Source organism: Hesperophylax consimilis, chromosome 24, assembly GCF_061612785.1.
Source record: "Hesperophylax consimilis isolate HC1 chromosome 24, BYU_Hcon_1.0, whole genome shotgun sequence".
Lineage (NCBI taxonomy): Eukaryota > Metazoa > Arthropoda > Insecta > Trichoptera > Limnephilidae > Hesperophylax > Hesperophylax consimilis.
In genome coordinates this window covers 26,414,538-26,439,577 of record NC_142859.1, presented here as the reverse complement: position 1 = coordinate 26,439,577, position 25,040 = coordinate 26,414,538, and the positions used below count along the sequence as shown (strand labels likewise).

Genomic DNA, 25,040 nt, shown 5'->3' with positions numbered 1-25,040 from the left:
ACCTACCTGCACGCACGGTGACATACTTGCGACATTGCGCACTTCTTTAAAACTCTTTCAGCACCTTCCCAAGAATTTTTCTTGACATCTAGTCATTGGGAATAATATTACTAAAGTACCTATGACCTAACTACTTGGTGGTGAAGAGTTTATCATAGACACGGGGTCGGCATGGTATATTTGTATCAGTGCCTCTTTTTCTCAGGGCAGTAGATATTGGCTGCTATTAATGCAATCTTGAAGGATAATGCTGATAGGGTCGTCACGCGATCGGAAGCTTTAGGTGGTGAAGGCGAAAACATAACTGCCGAGGGCGCATAAACCCAAACACGGCCTCGATTATCAGAATAAAAATCTACTACACCTTAATCGCACAATTTTACTGCCAAAAATGTGTTCTTTTTTACTATTTGACAAACACAACGCAAAGATCATTAAAACATGGGCGCAACGAAATTTCAATATTATGTATTTTACACAACTGTCACTGTTCCTGTTACCTAAATAAAAGGTTTTATATTCCCCTGTTTTCTCCTCCAAAACTGTACCAATTTTTAAGATTTTTTTCACAAACTGAATGAGATGAAAATTTTCTGTATGACTTGCTTTTTTAAAAATACACTGTCAAATTTGTATACTGAACTAAATTTTTGATGGCGTTCAGACTAGGCAACATTAAGGATTTATCGGAGGGTCCTAACTCCTGTAAGAAGTAACTTATCAAAAATAGGCAAAACATAGGGACAAGCCAGTAGACAATATGTATACTATACAAGGTTGGCCACAAGTAATGTCGTAATGTGAATGCGCCATAATTTTTGCAAATAGCATCAAATATGGACAATTATGTTGCAGACAGGTAGAGAATTAGTTGACAACAAGCAATGGAGCGATACAAACCTGAAGAACGCGGAATTATTGTTACTGCTTATTTGACTAATTTCCAGTGTGTTGTTTTAACGCATTGTAAATTTCGTCATCGTTTTCCTCGTAGTCCTGCACCATGTGCGCGAACAATTAAGCGTTTGGCTGAGCGTCTCGTGCAAACCTTCAAATAATTTTTCCTTGAAAACAGAGCCCAATTTTTATCATTTCTAACAAAATTGCATCCAATTTACATAATGAAATTACTTTTGCCCCTACCTGCGCTAAAACAACAGACCGGAAATTGGTCAAAAAAGCAATAACAATAATTCTGTGTTCTGCAGGTGTATATCGCTCCATTGCTTGTTGTCAACTAATTCTCTATCTTTCTACAATATTAGCAAAGCACAATGACATGGCATCATGACGTCATTTGCAAAAATTATGGCACATTTACATTATGACATTACTTTTGCCCCACCTAGTATAAAAAATATTTACACCAGCGTCAAAATCCAGAGAGGAAATAGGGGAATACGTTTGTATGGTCAAAGTACCACTGGCGTCTCCTCTTAAAATAAAGTATGCTTATTCTACAAATCCTAAGACTGATTTTATTTCACAATAATTATTAATCCTATGTTCTAACCCAGGTAAATTACTAAGTATTTTAGTGGTTTAAGTTATTATAAAATCCAGAGGAAGCAAGTTCAATCTCCACTAGAATGCCAAATTAATAATAATTTTGTTTTTTTTAATATTTTTACTGTTTTCTCTATAAAATATATGAACATTGTAGATATTGTTGTAAATAATAATGTAGATTGTTATCTCTTTGAGAATTCAAAATGAATGCATATACTAGTTCTGGTGGGAGCTTGTACGTAGGTCATAGAATATCGTTCTTTTACTTTTCACATGTCTTGTATGAAAACGAAAGACATCATTCTCAAAGATACTAGAACGATGACATCACTTACGACCTCTTGCTGGAACTAGTATAGTTTTGATTTGTAGAATTTTGTAATTGTGACAAATTTACTATTGAATATTGTATTCTTTGTTATTGTAAAAACATTATGTTGAGAACCATTAATCATAATTCAAACAGTGTAATAAAATTACAAACAATAAAAATTATTTAAACTTTATTTGTTGCATTTTTTGTCACTCTGCAAACACTTTTGGAAACAGCGGAAAACATTTTCATTTTCAGTGCAGAAGAAAATGTGTTTATTTTTATAGAAAAAAACTATTTCATATTCAGAGGAAAACGATTTCAACTTTAGAAGATATCATTTAAATATTCAGAGGTAAACTGTTTTGTATTCGAATGAGAACATTTTCATATTCAGAGGAAAACTTTTTTTATATTCTGAGGGAATCAATATCTTATTCAGTGGAAAACATCTTCACATACAGAAGAAAGCAGTTTTGTGTCTTGAAAGAATTGATTTCATATTCAGAGGAGAACGTCTTAACATTCAAAGGAAATGTCTTAATATTTAGAGGAAGGTATTTTCATATTTAGAGGAAAATATTTTCAGATTCAGTTAAAAAAAAATAATAAGGAGCATAAATGAAAAATGCAAATGTAATAGGCAAAATGTCTTTAATCAGTTACTAATTATAGCCATATACAATAAAATTCACATTAAAAATAATATTTATTTACAATAAATTAAACTTTAAAATGTTTATATACTGAGGCAATCCAGATTATAAAAGATATCATTATTTTTCTTTCATTAAGATACCTACAAAACAATAAATGTCATTTACACTATTCGTTGAGCTAAAAATAATAAAAATGGCTTTAATAAACAAATTTGTATATGCTTTTAATGTTAGAATTAGTACTAAATACACATTATACTATTTACACAAAGAAAAATGTATAATTTATAATTGGCACGATAAATATGCATACTAAATATTATAATGCTAGTAAATTTGACTTAGAATAATCTAGGACAGTGAAACAACCATTTTTCATTTCTATTTTAGATTTTCAATAGAAATATTAATTAATAACACAAATTATCACCAAAACAATATGTGTTAGATCATTATTTATTTGTGCAGACGCATTCACACTATGAGACATGTTTAATTTACTAGTGATGGGACATAAAATGAAAATATAGATATAAAATGCATGCATATAAAACATGGGTACAGGAATGTGTACAAATGGGAACTTTTAAATTGTGAAAACATTAAATAACATCAATAATCATTTTCAAATGATTTAATTGAAAATATTCAAATGTTCCCACATAAACTGGGTACAAAATTATGAACACCCATAATAACATTTATAGTATCTTATAAATCGACAGATGTCAGAAATGTGTTTAATTTACTAGTGATGGGACATAAAATGAAAATGTGCAGGTCAGAGACATGTTTAATTTACTAGTGATGGGACATAAAATGAAAAGGTGCAGGTCAGAGACATGTTTAATTTACTAGTGATGGGACATAAAATGAAAAGGTGCAGGTCAGAGACATGTTTAATTTACTAGTGATGGGACATAAAATGAAAAGGTGCAGGTCAGAGACATGTTTAATTTACTAGTGATGGGACATAAAATGAAAATGTGCAGGTCAGAGACATGTTTAATTTACTAGTGATGGGACATAAAATGAAAATGTGCAGGTCAGAGACATGTTTAATTTACTAGTGATGGGACATAAAATGAAAAGGTGCAGGTTGAAGACATATTTAATTTACTAGTGATGGAACATAAAATGAAAAGGTGAAAATGGGTACAGGCCAGAGACACATTTAATTTACTAGTTATGGGACATAAAATGAAAAGGTGCAAAAGGGTGCAGGTCAGAGACATGTTTAATTTACTAGTGATGGGACATAAAATGAAAATGTGCAGGTCAGAGACATGTTTAATTTACTAGTGATGGGACATAAAATGAAAATGTGCAGGTCAGAGACATGTTTAATTTACTAGTGATGGGACATAAAATGAAAATGTGCAGGTCAGAGACATGTTTAATTTACTAGTGATGGGACATAAAATGAAAATGTGCAGGTCAGAGACATGTTTAATTTACTAGTGATGGGACATAAAATGAAAATGTGCAGGTCAGAGACATGTTTAATTTACTAGTGATGGGACATAAAATGAAAAGGTGCAGGTTGAAGACATATTTAATTTACTAGTGATGGAACATAAAATGAAAAGGTGAAATGGGTACAGGCCAGAGACACATTTAATTTACTAGTTATGGGACATAAAATGAAAAGGTGCAAAAGGGTGCAGGTCAGAGACATGTTTAATTTACCACATATTGTGGGTCAAAAATAAAGAACAGTGTACAAATAGGTATAATAAGTCAGGCATATGTTGAATATGTTAGTGATTGGAAAAAATCAATAAATAGGTACAACTGTATGTCTGCTGCAAATATATATTATCATTAGGTACCTATTTAATATGTTTCGCTGTATAAACTAATAATGACGTATGCATATGGATACATTCGATGTGTACATTTGGGGTCAATCGATGTATGTATGTATAAAAATCGGAACTATCTTAAATTCTTAATAATAAAAATACAAATATTGTACATTACACTAATTTAAAGAGATTCAATAATTTGAGATTGTTAACATTAATTTGAGAAATTCGTAAGAGTAGAATATAAAACAGTTGTTTCAGTGTTAAATGATTTTCATTCATTAATATTAGGTATTATAATAATAACTAAAATTCCATATCACCAAAAGATTAAAACGCATTGCTTGTGAAAGAGGCATGAAGCATTAGGAAAAAATTAAACAAAATATATAATAAAAACTAAATTTTAAAAGGAAAAAAATCCAAATTAATACAAAATTTAATACTTCAAAGAAATTTATTCTATGCTCTGTGCTTCTCTAAGAAAATTGAGTATAATTTTTTTTTTATTCATATATAAAAATATCTCTTTTTCCGGTGAAGGATAGAAAATGCAACAAATAATCACAATTAATACGAAATTGTGCAGAGATGTTCAGCGCAGTTGCAATCAGAGTGAAAATGCAGTAAGTCTTTTGTAATGTTTTGTTTTAGATCATAGCATTACTCAAATTAGTCAACTTTAGTTATTATTACTTGAATATATGATGAGTTAACATTATTCAATAAGTCACCTTGAGTTAGTATGACCAAAACAGTTTACTTCACTTAGATATTCAAATAAGTTAACTAGAGTTATTATTTTTTCAATATAATACAGTAGGATTACTCAAATAAGTTAACTTGAGTTAGTATTAATCGAATGAGTAAATCACATTAGTATTAGGTTCATAACCAATTTATAAGTTAACTTGAGTTATAATAATCACCTTGGCAAAACTGTGCATTTCAAATAATTTGAAAAAACAAACAAATACGCATAAATAAGCTAATTAAGCTATCAAGGGAAGAACTCGAAGAAGAATATATGCTGGAACCCGTGACTTTTGTATACAAAGTCGTGACATTAACCACAGAACCGTTAAGCAAGAAAAAATAACTAGACTAGATTTAAAAATACTAGAATACAAAAATTACAGTTTTTTTAATACAAACAATCCTTATTTATATAAATTACCAGATAAATATTCGAAACGGTGCTAAATGTTACAGTCAATGTGCATGATTCGGTCGTATCACTAAATGTCTGGTAAGCGTAATTGGTAACCAATTAAAACACACAAAATAACATGCACACATTGCGGAGACATCCGTCAATATATTATATAACATAATAAAATTCTGGTATATAAAACTGAATGCTTAAATATCTGTCTTAATTTTACCTGCCTTAACACATTTATATCATAAAAAACAATTATTAATATTATATAGAGTTAATGTACTAAAACTCTTTTTTGAGTAGATAAAATATCAACAAAATCTGTTTTTTTTATATACAATAAAGTAGTTTTATGTACGCTGTCATATAAAATAATATAAGAGAAAAAAACATTGAAAATAATACCAGGTACTTAAATAATTAAAAAAAAAAAAAATTAAAAAAAATTGAAAATACACACACACACAGAGTAAGGAATAGACAGAGCTAGAGCTACCCAAAAGGGCGAGGGGAACAAACCAAGTTGCGCAGAGCAGGGAGAATGGCGTGGGCGTGTCCCTATAGTGATGTGTCAATAAATGAATCTGACGGTATACAGGCCACCTCGCACTGTAATATCACCATTTGGTGAGCAAAACTGCTTACGAATTATTAGTTATTTTTACAATGGCGCGCAAATTGCAGGCATGTTTCCAAAATTTAATATTTGATTACAATATTTCATTAGGAGACTTGCACACAATTTTATCGTCGCTACCCATTCTCGAGCCTTCAATGGTGCAGAAAATATGGCCACGTGTTTCGTCTCTAGCTCGTCGAAATGATACTCGTATTTCATGTTAGGGCAAGTTTACGTCTTACACATCACATTGCCAAAGAAATTATATTTTGTATTATTTTTTTCAATAAAAAACATCACAAAATAAAATAAATTAGTAGTGCTAACCATTTTCATCTTATCAGTAAAGAGGTCCTTCGAGAGATGAAATTCCACATGAGATATAAACCTCCTTTGTTGGTTTACAAGTTAAAAATATCAATTGTATTGCAAGCATCTAAAAACAATGTGAGTGAGTGATTGAAGAGTTCACATAGTTAAGTAGGAACTATATGACGATATTTAAGGTATTTATATAGAAAACAAAAACAAAAAAAATTGATTTTTCAACGACATTTATAAATCCCTATACATCATAGGTAGGAACAATGAAATCCATAGGCCTACATTGTTAATGTGCTGATTTAAAAATGTTAAAAGATTAAGAAAATAAATACAATACAACAATGTATTTCTAAATAAAAGCAAAAAATGTTCGAGTCAAATTGCGAGATTCGGTAATTTAACAAAATGTCTGGTTGGGGTTATCAGTGACAAATTGAAAGATTCGTTATCGACAAAAAAAAAAACTTATTTTCTTAAGCACTCGCACAAAAATCAAACACCCTTTTTTATGAGATTCAAAATAAACAGCAACAGTTTTTCATTCGTCCACAAAACACTTTAGTCATTCAATTTTTTAAAGAGATGAAAATAATAACTAAACTAAGCGTTAATTTATTAATTCGTCATCGCAACAAAATACATATCGTCGTAGTATCAAAAAAATGTTTTCATAAAAAAATGTATAATCACAATACAAAGATATAGAAAATGCATATTAGCCCTCTTGATTCAAAATATGACCCACGTTCGATTACATACCTCACATTGAGGACTCATTTTCATTGTGTTACACTAGACAAGATGGTCACTGATCAGAGCCAATCTATTACGCTATTAATGTAATTGTATGCTGTGTTTGAGGGGAACGAAAAAGGATATGGAGTTTGGGAAGGTACCGGCTTTTGAGATTTAGTGTCGAAACTAAAATAATTTTTACCTTTGTTTTAGATGTGCTTTCACCAAGGTGAGAAATATATTTTTTTCATTTTTGATAGGTGAACAAAGAAAGTGAGACCACAATTCAGATTTGAAACATTGTTTGAAATGACTTTGGCCGTGCTTAGAGACCACATCTGTATAGCCAAGAACTTCCCAACCTTCCTTTTTCCATCTCCTTACCCTCCCCACAACCTTCAGCCTCACAACATATCCCAATAGGGGGTGCCATACTCGTGCACGGTGCTCCATAGATAAAAAAAGTTATAATAATATACAATATGAAGATTTTATGTATGGCAGATCACTTAAAACAATTCAGAAGATAAGGACTACGGGTTTAACATATTTAATTTGGAAGAATGTAATACTAGAGGCACCCTCTTTGAATCATTTACACTTGGCCTTGCCATCTAATAGTTTCTTCCAAAGATCGAACTGTTCGCCGAATTTGACCATATGAATAGAAATGGCCCTCTGAACTGTGCAAGCATTCATGGGAACACGTTTGTTCAAAAACTCCGCAGCGTGAGTTCTTTTAACTTTTAACTTCTGCGCTACAACTCCCGTCATGAACACGTCTTCCAGTTTCAGATAGGTCTGATCAAGCGCCGTCTTGTACAGATCCCTCGCTAAGTTTGCGGGGAGGACGTAGGCGGGACCTGTCGTAAAATCAGGAAACAATGCTGGACGATACTGATTACGACTAACAAAGTATTTCGATTTTTGGTTCCTAATCGGCTTCCATCGTTTAGCCAACCGTCCGAAGATCACGTTTTTATCATTTGCGTGTTTATCCGTGAAGTTCAAGAGCTTTGGAATGTTTATAAACATATCGTCGTCTGTCTTCAAAACGAACCGGGCTTTTGGACAATAATCAGATATCCACTCCATCATCGAGACGGTTTTTAACGTGAGGTTGTTGTAACTGTCCAAAAATCTTCCTCGTACAATGTCGGAATACATCCAGCCTTCTTCTTCGATGACTGACTCTAATTTAGCCTCTTCCGTCGTGCCGAGTAAGAATGATATAGCGATATCACTACGGCTTGTGAAATGTCCCCATGTTTGCCTTATCGCCATTCTTGCGTCGAAGTGCGAAGGAGCAGACATGATGATAACGAGAAGTTTAAGATGAGCTCCGAGATCGGGGCAAACTTCGGGACGTGGGACATCGTGCCCTGCGACGTAGTACGTTCTAGTTTTGACACCTTTATTCAGATCTGGCTGACGGTTGGTGGTTTGCGGTTTGGACGTTGCATTGGATTTCTCTGTCGGGACTGTGACCGAGCTCGGCAAGCTAGACGGAATGGTGATGTTGGTGATGATGCTGCTGTTGGTCCCGCCAGTTTGTCTGGACCAGTCTTGTTCAGGTTGGATGGTGCCATTCCTGTCGACCAGGGAGAGAGTGGGTGCAGCGCGGAGGGGGGTGCTGGGCGCGCTGTAGTAGGATGCGTAGCCGTAGATCGTTAGGCTAATGGCGCCCACCGCCAGGAGGTGGATCACTTTGAGGGCCATGACGGGCGATCAGCTCATCTCAGCCGGGGGAGGTTTGCCCTGGAAAGAGACAAAATAAAATACTTTTAATAAAAATATTTAATACATAAAAGCGGAGAACGAAGCAAGAAGAAAACCCTCGACACCACCTAGCTGTGTAGTGATGAAACCGTCTGGCTTGTATTAAATGACTAATTTCGTAAGGAAATTTTACAAAATGGAAATGGATCGACTTAAAAGATGCAGGCCACTTTCGTAAATGCACTTTTCAAAGGTACATTTCAAACACTAAGCATAATTAAAACAGTTTTCAATAAACATATAAACTATTTGATGATATACGTACTTCAATTATTGGAGGCATTAAATTACTATGCCTTTGAAATCAAGTAATCACAATAGGATATAAAAAGATCATAATAATTAGATTTGATTATTTTTAACAAAAGCATGGGTACTTTAAAAAGAAAAAATAATTCGATTTTTTCACCAGTTAAGGGGTATTCGAAGCATTAGTAAGCAGTTTTAAAGCTCATAAAAAAATACGCCTCACATTTATTTTCGGCATGATTAGAGAATATACAGAAAATAACAAAAAACACCGAACAACCAACGATTCCTGGGCTTATTTGGTCTTCGTTGAGTTTTTTCATTTTTTTTTTTCAATTAATTTTTTTTTTTTTTCAATAAAAAAAAAGACAAGTATTTTTTCCACATGTCGCCATTGGTCATTAAATCGAGTAAATACCCAATCACACGCCCAGGCCCTTAGTGCCCATTGCTATGTACCACGTGGTACAAGTGGGCCTTGTGAATAATCGACAGGCGACAACAGAAATACTATTTTTATTTTGATAAAATAGTCACCTTGTGGTGTGGTTGTGTTAAAAATCTTTATATTCATTACCTACATTAAAGTGACAATCGTTGTTTTTTTTAACCCTTCAGTACTTTCATCACTTTTATTCAGTTTGCAATATTATGTGTGTATTTCAAATGCGCTATACATATAGATACATCTTATTTTTTAATTTTCCGTAAAAACACAAATACTGTTTTCGAAACTAGAGAAAATTGTCTTACCGGTGAATGCATTTAAAATAAACATTACTATTTTTAAATAATAAAATTTTAATATCAAACGCAAAAAATGTAAAAAACGCTAACCACATTTTTTACTCCAATCATAGAAAAATTGAGAGAACTCGATATTTAGAAAACACGTTCGTCTTTTAAGAAATATTTTTTAAAGTTTAAATCGATTGTTGAAATATGAATTATTAATTTTGGATATAAATATTTGAGGGATTCCAGTATAAATATTTCTCTTTCTAACGTCAAAAAAATTGTGCATTTCCGCGTGATAGAAAAAAAAGACAAAAATACTTTAATAAAGCGATGTCAAAAATTTTGTCATGGTTAAAACGTTTTTAATGTGATTTTTTTAAGCCAGTTGAAAATTCACGCAGGACGCTAAAATCTATTTTGAAAAAAATATTAAAATTTTTATAAAAATTAATTTTGAGAATGTTAAGAGTAATTTTAATGAATTGGTAATTGCGTCGAAGCGGTAAAGGGTCGTGTAATTGGCTTGAGTAATGGGTGTGAAGCGGGTGTCTGATTTGAGCCTGATTTGGAACCCTAGAATTTGGGTTAAGGTTGGGTGACAAACAATAATCATATTAAATTACTTCGCTCTCCGTCAAGAGGGACTAGTTTATAGTTGTTGGTTCAGTTAAAAAAAAAGGATGGTAAAAAAATCATTCCTACTACCACAGTAATATACTAACAAATGAATATCATGGTTTATCACTGAACTACAGTTATTTTAAAATATGCGGCGTGGGAACAAGTACTAAATATTGCTTAACAGATTTGTTTTAATAATAAAATTATTTTATTATTATCATATTTTAAAAACTAGCTCACGAGTACTTGGTGTTGCTGGGGGTTATCCTTAGTAGATAGACACACACCGTGACGGACTTTGCTGTAGGTCTTTTTAAGATATACAATTCCGTAGTACATTATTTTGATGTATCTCATAAGGTTTAGCCAGCGTTAGCAATGTAGTGCACGAAAATATATTTTTAAGGCTTGATTATAAAGCATCGACTTTTCTCTACTTTCTATAAATATAATATGCATGTATCATATATGTAAACCTTCCAGAAGAAAGTCTCTAAATGGTAGTAAAACCCTATCAAAATACGTTGCGTAGTTTAGAAGAATTAAGCGCACAAACAAACAGACCCTGATGGCGACTTTATTTTATACTATTTAGAGATGAATTAAAGTATAAAAAGTGATTGAAAATACTTGTGTTCTTGTGATAAACCGTGTTTTATCCCTTGTGATCTTCATATGGTAACGCCAGTAAAACTAGAGTGGAAAAACGTGACAATTGAGGAAAACAAAACAATAAGGTTTGGTAATGTTTTGATATTGTTATTTATGAAGGTTGATCAACGCATGGAGGATAAGACAGGTACACCCTTCTTATATTAACTCCACACAGGAAACCCTGAGGGAAATAATTTGCCTCAGGGCCTGTGTCATCTTTGGGGATGCTGTGTGGAGGGTATTTTTACGAGAGGAAGGATAGAACATGGGCCTTGACGTGACCCATGTTGCAGGAGGAAGGAAACACAGAGACCGGCAAATCGACTACAGCCGAGCTGAGTAGAAACGACCCGTTTTCAAGTATAATGATATTCTATTTCTCATATAATTAGTGTAACTCTCTCACCAAGCACAAGAACCAGTTTCTTCATTGGTGAGATTGCGAACATAAATATATTTTGTAATGTAAATATATATTTTTATGTACTCATATTATATCCTGCACCCACTTATATATATTAAATAAAGAAAAAAAAAAAAAAAAAAAGTGACAAGTGTCAACGGTGTACATGTTGGGCACGCGTTTGGCGTGTTTCCCGACTGTTCCCGACTGTGCAACGGTACCAAAGGGATCAATGCCTCTTGTTCCTCGGAGCATCTTCCATTATAATACCGGTAGAACAAGGACAGCATACCCGACGCCTGTGCTCTAAATATCGCAATCCGTTTTGACACCCTGGCGAAAAAGCACCACCCAGAACCGAAACTTTGCTAGGAATATATTTTATTAGATGGAAGAATAAGTCGGCGACTTCCAAGTAGACATGACACGACCAAGAGAAACGAGATACTTTTATTTTACATGAAAACCCCACAAGAGTTCCAACTGCTGCCAACTGTCCGGAGGCAGTAGGACTATGTAAGGCATCCCCAATTGGGGTATGTGATGTGGTGAGGCTGATGTGAGTGGGAAAAAAAGGAGATGAGAAAGGGCAAGGCTGGGAAGTACCTGGATATTCACATGTAGTCACCAAAAAACGGAATTTCAAGCCTTGTTTTCAATGTGAATACCGCAAGAGTCCCAACCGGATTCTATTCCCTTTTAGTAAATTAGTAATAATATCTGAACACGTGTTCATACACCTGCGTTTGTCTTAATAGTGTATAATGACGAAGTCCGAAGATGTTAAGATTTTTATGAACACGTGTATTTTACTAAAATTTATCAGGAAACCTATCAATTCATTCGTTAAAGGCCTGCAATGCCATGTTTAACGGTATTACGAATAATTTGAAGAGATTCTTAATAAATTAGTAATATTTCATTTCAGCAAAGTTTTCTCCGTTTAGTGAGGAAGGGAAGGCGATGGGATAGAGGAAGGTGAGGAAGTACCTAGTAAGGGCGATACCGAGATAAACTTCCACTCTGAAAACCTGCATAACTCTCTTATAAGCGTCTCTCTACAGCTAAGAGAAACGCTTTCATTATTTTTTTTCAATTTACAATGTAAAAGTCTTCGAAAGTGATTGTGATTTAATTACCCCATATTCCCAAGTCAGCAAGAATACCATATATAAAAGTCGACGCGGAAGAAAAGCGAAAGCGATTACAGAACTAAGGTATTGATTATTTAATTTATGCGGATCGCATAATTATACAACGATGTGGTCTTTGCATCATTTCCGTAACAATTTATTATTGTTCTGTGAACAATTTGAATATCTCAGCTCTATTATCGGCCCTGTTTTAACTCGACCGTTTAGCATTTAATCTGCTTGTAAATTTTTTTGAACGTTCCGTTTTCGGTTTCGAAAATCTGCTGCATACACTTTATTATTCAAGCAAGCCTTACTTTGATTTTATGGCTAAATTTGTCTGGATGGCAAACTTTGTCTAGATGGTTAACTTTGTCTAGATGGCTAACTTTGTATAGATGATTAACTTTGTCTATATGGCGAACATTGTCTAGATGATTAATTTTGTCTAGATGATTAACTTTGTCTAGAAGGCTAACTTTGACTAGATAGCTAACTTTGTCTAGATGATTAATTTTGTCTAAATGGCTAACTTTGTCTAGATGGCCAACTTTGTATAGATGATTAACTTTGTCTAGAAGGCTAACTTTGACTAGATGGCTAGCTTTGTCTAGATGGCTAACTTTGTCTAAATGATTAATTTTGTCTAGATGGCTAATTTTGTCTAGATGGCTAACTTTGACTGAGGTTTTCAATAGTATGGTACCTACCTGCCTGAAGATAGTTTGAAAAAAGATTGTGATGTTTTCATTGAGACAATGATGTTTCTTTGGACCATTTGTATGATTCCTTAAATTAATATATAAAAATTCAGCCTGCTTATTTTTGTGCTCGCAAAACTCAAAAAAGTCGACTGATATCGCTGAAATTTTAAAAACTTTGTTCTTATTAGTGCCAGGAGTGTTTAGAATGATAGAAGTCGGGGACACCCGAGGAAAATACTTAACGCAATATCTCTGTATCGAAATGAGATACGCAGTAGAATTAACGTCGATGTAATGTAGATTTTTAACAGTCACATTGTGGTATACATTAGGTGGAAAAAATCGGAGACACCCGAGAAAGACATTAGCAACAGCAAAGCATTGAGGGTTCCAATAGTATTACATAATAAGAAATGTTACTAAAATTTAATATTATTATATATTTTATAATTAAGCAAGTACCTACGTATAAATCTTGGTCTAGATTTTTGAAAGAAATTTTTTGAACGCGAAGTCTATTGACTCACAAAACAACAGACAACTAGTGAAGTAGATTAATTTGTTTGTAACCCGTGAAAAATCACCAGATATGTATATAGATTGACTTTCAAAGATAAATATTCAGAACAAATTAAAAGAATAAAAAAATATTACACAATTCAAAAATAGAATAAAAATAATTGGCTGGAAAAAATATTGTAGTTCGGTAGTTTATCGCTTGTTTGGGAATGAAAAGATTATTTTTATAGTTTGATAATGTTTACAACACAAAATAGTACAGAAAAGTTACCAAATAAAAAAAATTAACACGTCATCGATCCATCTAGGTTTACAGGTATGGGTTAACTTTCTAAAAGGGAAAAAGCTGTGAAAAATGAATCAAAACTCACCGTCAGACAGTTTGTTGCTGTTTCTGAAATACGCAGTTTTCCGTAATAGTTAATGCAAGAGCACGCAATCAATACCTACATGAACCTGTGACAGACCGCGCTATATTCTCTTGACTTGGCCTATTTCAGCACATCGCTCGCCATACATTCCCATTGGTAGTGTATGGCGAGCGACATGCTGAAATAGGCCAAGCAATGCTGCGTATAGCGTATAATCTGTCAGCCCCATTGTGCATTTTTAAACCAACACATTTTTTATTTTTATTATTATTTTTTTTTTTTTTTTTATTTAATATTAGAAAAAATATTTTTTTTACATAGATAAATACAGGATATTAACAAGATATAAAACAATAGAAATTATAGCCTTTCCTCACCATAAACAGACAATGCTCTTTTGTTTGTTAACATGCAAACAAATAATGTATGCAATCATTAAAAACCGTGTCGCTATGGAAAAAACATTGATTATTAAACAGCTGATATAAACCCCCGTGCGGAATAATTTCTTTTCAAATTCGACCATAAAAATTTCAACTTTTACTCCAAAAAGATATATCAAAAAATAAAAAAAATATATGTATCTTAAAGTCGAGTTTTAAGTCATCACAGGAGTGAAAAAATCAATAAACATTGATTGATTAATCATCATGACGAGACAACCTAATATAGAAGTGCGATGCGGGCGTTTGTGTGTCCCCGAAGTAAACAAAATGTTTCCTTATGAAATTAAAAAAAAAAAACTATCAGGATCTTAAAAAAGTATCGAAATTAAATCTTTAAACATTGCATTGATCTGTTTATGGCATAGAAGTTGAATATTGTCATAATTTGACGACAATTTTTTTCTTTTAAATCGGTACAGATAATATACTATTAGTTTTTTATGACCAAACACAACTCACCGTCGATCGTATACACTAACAACTGAAAATGTTGATACTAAATTAACGGTCGAACGTGATGAAGGGGTTCGGGCTTCGAACCAGCGGCTCTCGGTTGCCAACACAACGCGTGCCTTTGTCCCTTGGTTGATAATACTACGGAAACGAGGTAAAATATTAGGGGAGATGGGTAGCTTCATTCTTGAGGGTATGCTATACCTACCTGTCATAACAACATAGCAGTGGCGCGCATTTCTCTACGACCAAGGGTAGGTTGTAGTACGAGTATATTCATTTGCATAAAATGGAACAGTATGGAAGATCTGCAGTCTCTCGTGTCTAGGATGAACGAAGTATGTATGAAGAATGAGTAAATGATGAATGAGTAAGTCTAAAATCATGGTGTTTGAAAGAGAGAGTACGAAAACAGTGTGCAATATAGTTGTCAATGAGGAATACTTGGAGCAGGTGTATGAGTTTGTGTATTTAGGAAGTATGTTTACGAGATATGGGAAGGCTGACAAAGATATATTGAAAGAAGGGTAAATGCAGATAACTCCATTAATGTAGGACTGAACGCAGTTGGCGCTAACAAAAAATGTCCAAAGAAGCGAAGTTAGCAGTCCACAATGGAGTGCTGGTACCTACCCTGATGTATGGAAGTGAGGCGTGGAACTGGCAGAGAAAGAATGAAAGTAGATTGAATGCTGTAGAAATGAGATAAGAAAGAATCGCTAATATTGTCTTAAATAATAAGTCACAAATAATTTCGCTTTTACGACGACATAAAACTATATTCAAAATATGATATTATTAATAGATTAAAACTGACAAAAATAATACGAATAAAAGTAACTATATTAAATTATACTAACATAATATTGATTTGTCATTAGAATAAAAAATATTAACAAAAACATGATTTTAATCACAAATGTCAAATTATAACTCATTCGCGGGGAAACTGTCGTGCGCGGCGCAAGCGTTAAACTAGCGGATGAGCATAAATATGTCAAAATTCAATGTTGCGAGTTCTTCGTAGTGTAATTAGAGATATTTTTTATTGGTAACTAGCTGTACCCCGCCACGCGTTACTGTGCCCCAGTCTGTCTGTGCAGATAAAGAAAATATTGCGCGTTTTGCCTTTACGTAAAACACATTGCGCTGTTTTTCTAAAAAAAAGCATGTTTTTACCTGTCGCAGATGACTTCTATATAATATAGGTATGTAAAAATACGTGTTTTCGAAATCAACGTTGTGTCAAAATATGAAAGTAATCCGTGAAGAACTTTTGGAGATTTAAGATTTTGAACGAACGAACATTAACATTTTTACTATAGATAATACGAAAAATAAATTGTACAAGCTTTGTACAATGTGTAACAAAAACACCGTTTAACGGTTGTGTCGTCATTATTTATTAGTAAGGCTGTGATAGTTTAAATTCTATAAGATTTATAGAAATAATAATATTAAAAAAATTGTAGAAAACTAAATTATCTGCCGTTGAGGATGAGCATTTTTTCTTAAGGCGATGTACTACGTCGTGTAGTATTTTAAATTGAGCCGCTATCAATAACAACCCCTACGTAGATGGCGATAAGGTTTAAATTCCCGCTTAACACCATCCGCCTGTTTTGATTTATGCAAGAAAAAAACATGGCCAAAAAATGCCTTTTATTTTATTTTGTGGATGTTCAGGAATAAATATTGATTTTTTTTTTCGATCATTTTATAAATAACTTAATTTGCCACATTATACAATAAAATTATAACCGAAAATGGAGGAGATTTTGAACTTTAACGCAGTTTTCATAGGCCTTACACATTATTTTTTTATGGGCTTACAAAAAGACTTATCTAAACAATACTCGATTATTTCAAAGGCCAAGATGGATTCTACTCGCAGTATTTAATTAAAGCATCTGAAACATTTCTAGGCGACCAAATTTTCAAACCAAAAACACATGATTTTGCATTACTACGTATGGCATCGCCCTTATGCCTAAGACGTAGAGAAATGTAAAATTCAAATTGATACAACTGTCCCGGTCTTCCCTGCCTAGATAAAATGTAAAATTCAAATTGATACAACTGTCCCGGTCTACCCTGCCTAGATAAAATGCTGTTTTAGCCGTATGAGATTAAAACATGTGCTGATTTTCCTGATATATAATCCTAATATATCAACCTACCTACTTACGGCTTCACTGACATAGCCTAAGAATTACGTTGTTTCTACCAGTTTAATAAAAATACCTAAGGAACACGTAATACTCGTATCATCCACAACAACATCACATACTTCCGATGACTCATGGGGTTCAAAGAAACCAAACTGAAGAACACAATGTGGGTAAAAAAATATATTCGCCCTTCGAAGCGCAGACAGGGGTCAATGGTGCCAGGCAAACACTTTTGTGTAAACAGGTATAACTTTGCAAATTGTTTATACAGGTACGTGTTTCAAAGCGAACAAATATAATATGAGGAAAAAAATATAGACACGATATCGTGACGAGCCGTCAATGGGACCATTAGTTGGGTTCGAATTACGTCACACGTCAACGGCCATCTTTAAAGATGGCGGCTAATATACAGGGTGACTGGTGAAAATTGCGAAATATTAAGAGAACGTAATGGAGGAGAAATAAAAGGAATTAAGTCGATACCTCAAACTCACCTTTCTACGACTCGTTCGTGTTTCCGACAGTTCGGCTGTGAAATGATTTGCCATTCTGCGTTTTCTCCCTTCTATAACAGATTCACTATTTCCTTTCTTAATAAATCCCCTTCACAAAGACAAATGGGCGTTTTACACGATGCTTCTTCTCGTCCAGTTTCCATATGGGAAGTATTTTCAAATGGATTCGGGATGACAGAAGAACGTGATTTATTTTGGTAGGTACCGATTTTCGGACAGTTTAAGATGGCGGTCATTGTTTTACGTAACTGTATTATGTGGAGAAGTTGCATGTATTTATAACATAATACACGGACCTTGCTAATAAAGGTATTTTATACAACTTTATTTATTTTTACACAACTAACAGACAACCATTAAAGTAGAGTAAATGATTGTTTTATAACACGATTAAGGACGGGTTGTTTCGGAGAATTTGAACAATTCATCAAATTTCAACCTTCATTTTCCAGTTCTGTGAAAGATTTTTTCAAGTTCTGTTTTAATTTCAGTTTTGTCAAGCAACTAGCCTATAATGATACAATAACAGAACTTGAATAGGACTTTCACAGAACCCGGAAATGAACGTTGAAATTTGATGAATTGTTCAAATTCTCCGAAACAACCCGTCCTAAGTAATGGGGTATGAATTTATTACTGATTTTAACGTGTGTTGCTATTCTGTATCTTAAATTTCGCATGTATTTTTTAATGCTTTAATTTGTTGTTGTTATTGTGTTCAAGGTATTGCAAAAGGATTAGTGCCGTCCCAAAATAGTATTTCTTATCTAACCACTGAAGTGGTTGGTGTCATATATATACCATACTTTTAATTAATACCGTTCCTTAAAATATTAATATGAAAACATATGAAACTGCTAACTAACGTTTAAAGAATATGAATCCACCTATATTTCGCCGTTTATCCCATATTTGAAGTTCTATAAATAAAAAAGCGATCTCTCAAAACGTTTTTTGAAAAACATGCCAAAAAATCACTCCAGTCGAAAATGGCAACAATCTGTATGAAACTAATGAATGAATAAAGTCTAATTTTTTTTTCATATGGGTCCCCGATATGGTTTCCACATGGTGAATGAATAAAAAAAAGCACTGTGTAAAGCCTCTATTACACGTTGGGCTAACGTATTGGGCCAAAGTTGGCGCCAACGTGTGATCGTTGTTGGCGCCAAGATCCTTTGATGTGTGCACGAAAAACCGATATTGATCGGGTTGGCGGCCACACATGCAACGGCCAATATTCGCTCCTACACATACGGAGAAAACTTACTGATATAAAATATTGCTAATTTATTCAAATCTGGTAAAATTATTCGTATTCCAGTTAAAAACCGGACTGCAGGCCTTTAACGAATTAATTTACAGATCTCATAATAAACTTTCAGTAAAACACAAAAGTGTTATGAGAATGTCGGAAGCCGTGTTAATCAAACTTCTAATATTGTCGCATTTCGTCATTATATTTATTAGGATAAGTACTGCTGCATGAGCACGCGTTCAGATGTATTCTGAATGTACTAATATTTTATTAGGAAATGGCTTGCATAACTTTTTTTAACGGGATGTTAATAAATCTACCATACTCATTTTCCTCCGTGCACGTTGGGCCAGTGCATTAGCCCAATGTTTTAGGCCAACGTGTACTACAGCATAAAACGTCCACAAGGGAAACTTCAGTACCTCTTGTGTTGCGTTAATAGGTAATATATCTATTTTCTATATAAATGTTCGTTTGTTCAAAATCACCTAGTTCTTTACCGATTGCTTTGAAATTTTGACACAACGTTTGCTTTCGAATACGCGTATGTTTTTTGTTGGGCGTAAAAGCAACACGAGCTACTGTTTCTCTATCTGCACAGACAGACTGAGCCACGGAATGTCGTGGCGGGGTACTGCTAGTAAACAAATAAAAGTGATGCAATATTGGTGTTAATTTAAAATTCTTTCTATTTTTCACATAACCCTCTCTGGACCCCTTCCCACGGTAAATTATTTTCCTTATTTCTTCAATGAAGCAAATTTAAATATTAGTGACGCACGTTATTTTCCAATAAAGTAGCACGTATCAGAGAAATCAAACCCTGCCTCTCAAGTTTTATTTTGTTGGGAAGTCAAATATATACTTTTTTTGTCTGAGGTAACACCATTAGATTTGAATTATTTATTATGGTAATATTTAATAAAAATTTGTTTTATAGGGCAAATGGTACACAGAAAAATAAAAGGAGCGTTGTATTACCTACTAGTATAAAAATTAAAATAAAACTTCGATTTATTATTTACTTATTTTTTTATAATATTGATTACATTTTATGCTTTTGACTGTCCAACTAGGAAGGATTCCTGTTTTAGGACAGTCAAATTTACAGGTTTCAAGTTATCCTAGACGAATACAGGATTTAAGACTAGATAAAATAAGTATGTTAAAACGAAGATACATAAAAAAGATACATAAAGGTACATAGAGGCGTTCGTGATAAATAATTATCAAATTACATTTTTAGTAACATTTCGGAATCAGTCCTGCCTAGATCCAACAACCATTTTGTCACTCTTGGACCGAAGGATGACAATTCACACAGTTTCAGCTGAGAGGGGATTTTATTATATATTTTAGGCCCGAGATAAGAGAATAGTTTTTCATAAGTCGCTCTGTTGCTTGTTGGAACGGAAAGGTCATTTCTTTCCTTACTTCTGGTTTGATGTTTGTGTTCGGCTGTTTTCATTTTGTTTTTATTTTTATGAACATGGATTACAATTTTTTTTATATAGCACTGATGTATTTAAAAATAAATATCTATTGTTTTGTTTTGACTGAGGATTGAACCTTTCTCCCCAGAGAACAGAGATCAGAGTCAATCGCGATAACATTCATTTCATATATTGACTACTGTAATGTTATCCAATTTTAAAAAAATGCAGGTTTGCGTGATTGATATAATGCGTTGTCACCGACGAGTGTCGAGTTTCAGCTTGATCGGATATCGGGAAGTGATTCAACTTCATTTACACATTCATTCAAGAAAACAAAAATTAAATTTAAATACATTTATTAAAAAATAAATAAATTAAGAATTGACGCTGGAATATACTCACATGTAAAACAAAAATGAACAACCTGTATTCAATTTCAATCACCTCGTTATGAATCTACCAGCTTAACACCTGTGAAGGTCAGTATAATCGTAATCTCATATACCAGTCATCATCATCTCGTCATCACAGATGGATAAACGAAAAAAAATCATGAATAACAATATAATATAAAACTAATTTATTCAGCACGCAATAAAATAGATATAAAAATAACACAAGTACATTTTAATTAGGTGGTAAGCAAGTTAATCAAATAATATCATTAATGAAAATTTGTTGACACCGTAACCTTGATCGGTACAGGTTTGATCAGGTACTAAGGTAACGTTAAAACACGATTACTTCAAATACGCACGTATGCAAAGAGTTATAGAGGGTCAAAGGTAGAAAGTAAGTTTGAAGTCATGCGGTCTTCTTATAAAGATTCCCTAATACGACGCTGCAGCGTTGGAATAATACGAGGAAGAAGGCCGTTTACTGGCTCGGGTTAATATCTTTGGCATAATAATATTCGTGAAAGGTTTTTTTACGCTGGCAACACCTTTTCAAACCCTCAAAACCACGGTCATTTTCGCATTTTGTTAACTTAACATCTATTCAGATGACATTGACCCGGTCTGTTTTCGGCCAATTTGATTGTGCGTTCCGTATTTGCTTTTGTAAATAGATTTAAAATATTCCTCTGATAGTGCTGCAAATGGGTTTTACTGCTTTTTTACATTTTCACTGCGCGACCGATCGAAATTGGTCAAAACAACCGGATTTTTAACAAGGTCCGCGATTTCCGTTTTACTACGATCGTAATGCGTTTCTATACCTGGGGGTTGGGCGGTTTAAAAATCTGTCAACTTGTAATACTGTCGTATTATGTAGGGTATACGTAGTACGCATGCGCTTGATTATGAGTTACGTTTCCCACTAACCCGTTCTTATCCCCCCGTTTTATCTATTATGAGTAAGAAAATGGTGTGCAATACAGTTGATAGATGATGGAGCAGATGGACGAGTTCGTGTATTTGGGAAGAATGTTTACGAGAGATGGGAAGGCTGATAGAGATATTAAAAAAGGGTAAATGCAGGTAACTCCATCAATGGAGGACTGAACGCGATTGGTGCTGAATGATGTACCCATGCGATCCCTGAGGCGTATTGTGGTAAAACCATGAATGATCGTGTGAGGTATGAGGAGCAGAGATGTGCAAAATGGGTACCCAAAACCATTTGAAATGCAGAATGGAAATGGGTCAAAACTTTTTCATTTGAAAATGCAAAATGCAAAATGGTTTTTAGAAAAGCATTTCAAATGCAAAATGCAAAATACCTATTTTTAAAATGCAAAATGGTTTCTCAGGTCAAACAATTAAATAATTATAAAATTTTAAAACAATTTTCTCATTTAATAATGGACATCGATGTAGAACAAACATATTACATGATGGTAAATCCAAAAAAAACACGACTACAGATTATGAAACCACAAAAAATTTGCGCGGGACTAATGTTGCCAACGTAAAAACATAGAAACTGTTATCTAACATTTAATATTACAGCGTCATGGCCCCATGTTCAGTATTTGAATCAGTATATTTTGTAATGGTATCACTCAATTGCCAGGGCTCCTACCAGGGAGCAACTTGACAAATGTAAATTATCTCTCATAGCGAGGTTGAGGACCGACTGATATTTGGGGCTTATGAAGAAAAGATAAGTGGAGATAGTAGGAAGAATGTTGCAAAAAAGCATTTAAAATGGAAAATGCATTGAGAAAAGCATTTAAAATGCAAAATGGTTTTTAGAAAAGCATTTAAAATGCAAAATAAATGGAAAATACCCACTTTGCATTTTGCATTTCCATTTGAAATGGATTTATTTGAAATAAAGCACATCTCTGATGATGAGATCCGCAAATAATGCAAGGTTGGTGTAAACGTAACGAGTAAGATTAAGAAAGAGACGCTCAGACACTGATGTTGATATTGATGATAATTAGATCAAACACGAAGCTTCGCGAAGAAAATAGGTTCCGCTTTTTCCTCCAACTGACCCCAACGCTCTAACTAAAACTAGGGAATCCGGTCTACGCACACCATCGCGTTGTAATAGTGGAACATGTCTCGACAAAATAATTAGTACGCAGTAGCGCCTCTAATTGTAGCTCTATGCGCTAAGATGATTTGTATGTATGTATTTGTTTGAATACATGACGAAGGAAGAAGTCGAGGACGCTCGATTTACCGGAATGTGTTTTCTCCCTCCTGCAAAATGTTCACTCCTTCCTCAAAAAGACCTTCCACAGAGAATCCCCAAAGATGAAAGGGGCCCTGAGCAAACTTATTTTCATCAGGGCTTCATGTATGGAGATAATTTTTTTAAAGATTTGCTTTGTTCGGGTATAATGCATATTTATAGCCTAAAAAGGCTTTTACATAGAAGTGATACATGATGAAGTGTACGGTTCCATGATAACTCAACACAGTGACAATTCAACACACTTTTACAAAGTGATATAAAGTCGTTAAAAACGATGAAAAAAAATTTTTTTTTAACCTAACCTACATGACCCAGTTAATAAAGTTTTTGTTTTATCACTTTCCATGACTTTATATAACTTTTTAAAGAAGTGATGAATTATCATTGTGATGATTATCCGGTCACCGCAGTGTACATAGGAGAATGTCTGTATTATACAGGAGATACTGACAGTAAATATATGTAATCCATTGTAAAGTAGGTACAAAATAACAAAATACACAATTGTAAAATTGTGGTTACAAGTAAAATGAGAAAATATTAAGAAATAATTTTTTTTAAAAAGAAAACTAAATATTTAAAAAAAACTAAATATAGCAATATTAGTAAAACGTAAGAGTAACATAAAGTAAAAAATAAATTACAACAACACTACATATAAGACAAATCATTAAAACTAATTTACCAACGCTACTCTAATTTGTAGGATTCGACAAAGTGTTGGTATAGATTATGCTTAGTTCTATAAATGGAGTCAATAAATAAATCAATAGAACCCCTATTCTTGTTGCCCAGATCATGCATCCTATTGGTTAGTGAGTGTGTCTGATAGTTGGTCGTGTATGTATTGCAAATTATATAAATATGTATTCAAAGTTGTTCTGTGCCTTTCGCACAGTCTCAACTGCTTAACTGTCCGAAGCCAGTAGGACTATGGCATCCCCAAGTGGGGTAGGTCATGAGGATAAAGGCATTGGTAAGGGGAAAGAGAAGGGGAAGAGGTAGATTTTATGAAGTACCTGGCTATTCAGAACTGGTCCCTAAACACGAATGGTCAATGGTGGTCTTTCACAAAGGCGAATCTGACCGTATCTAGCACGCTGCACCAAAACACACAATCTAGAAAAATAATTATTGCTAATTTATTAAGAATCTCTTCAATTTATTCGTCAAAAGGGGAATGCAAACCCTTAAGGAATGAATTGATAGGTTTTTCAATAAGTTTTAGTAAAATACTAATGTATTATCACGATGCCGGATCACGTGTTAATAAAAGTCATTATATATTATCAAGGCAATAGCAGGTGGATGATAACGTGTAAAAAAAAATTGCAATACTCATTTTTCTCCATGTTCCCACGTCTAGCACATGTATGCGGAATTGTGACACAGGTTTACTTTAGTTGAGGTAAATAATTAATCATCAATTTGTTCTGTGGTAATGACGATGTCCAATTTAGTAACGCTATAATTTCCGGGGTTGACCCTGACACAAAACAAGATAAATAATAATGATAATTAGAGATATTAAAAATTACAAGATTTAAATCAGTACTTTATTCAGCAAAAAAACAAATAACCACAAGTCATGGAACTGTACACAAATTATCGTCTTAAAAATAAAATATTATTGATTATCGAATTAAGGACGATGATAACGTGGCGGTTGTACATCATTCGATATGCAATACGCTGAGCAGATTTCAATACGGTAAAGTTTGGTGTACGTTCATCATTCAAGGTGTTGTAAACGTTGGACGATGGTCGTGGAGTGAGATTTTATAACGATAATCGGTCCCTCATTAG

General features: G+C 33.6%; 1 protein-coding gene and 1 long non-coding RNA gene across 2 annotated transcripts in view; one reads left to right on the top strand and one right to left on the bottom strand.

The window, feature by feature from the left end:
* The first annotated feature begins 2,613 nt into the window (after positions 1-2,613).
* Positions 2,614-4,243, top strand: LOC149412139 (uncharacterized). Its single transcript, XR_016304667.1, has 3 exons — positions 2,614-3,573; positions 3,690-4,017; positions 4,133-4,243. It is a non-coding gene; the product is annotated as an uncharacterized LOC149412139 (long non-coding RNA).
* Positions 4,244-7,712: 3,469 nt separating this feature from the next.
* Positions 7,713-25,040, bottom strand: part of LOC149412137 (beta-1,3-galactosyltransferase 5-like) — a 167,251-nt gene continuing 149,923 nt past the window's right edge. The window contains exon 2 of the mRNA XM_089646337.1: positions 7,713-8,887. Coding sequence (XP_089502463.1) covers positions 7,721-8,848 — 1,128 coding nt within the window. The 5' untranslated portion in view covers positions 8,849-8,887 and the 3' untranslated portion in view covers positions 7,713-7,720. The remainder of the gene's footprint in view (positions 8,888-25,040) is intronic.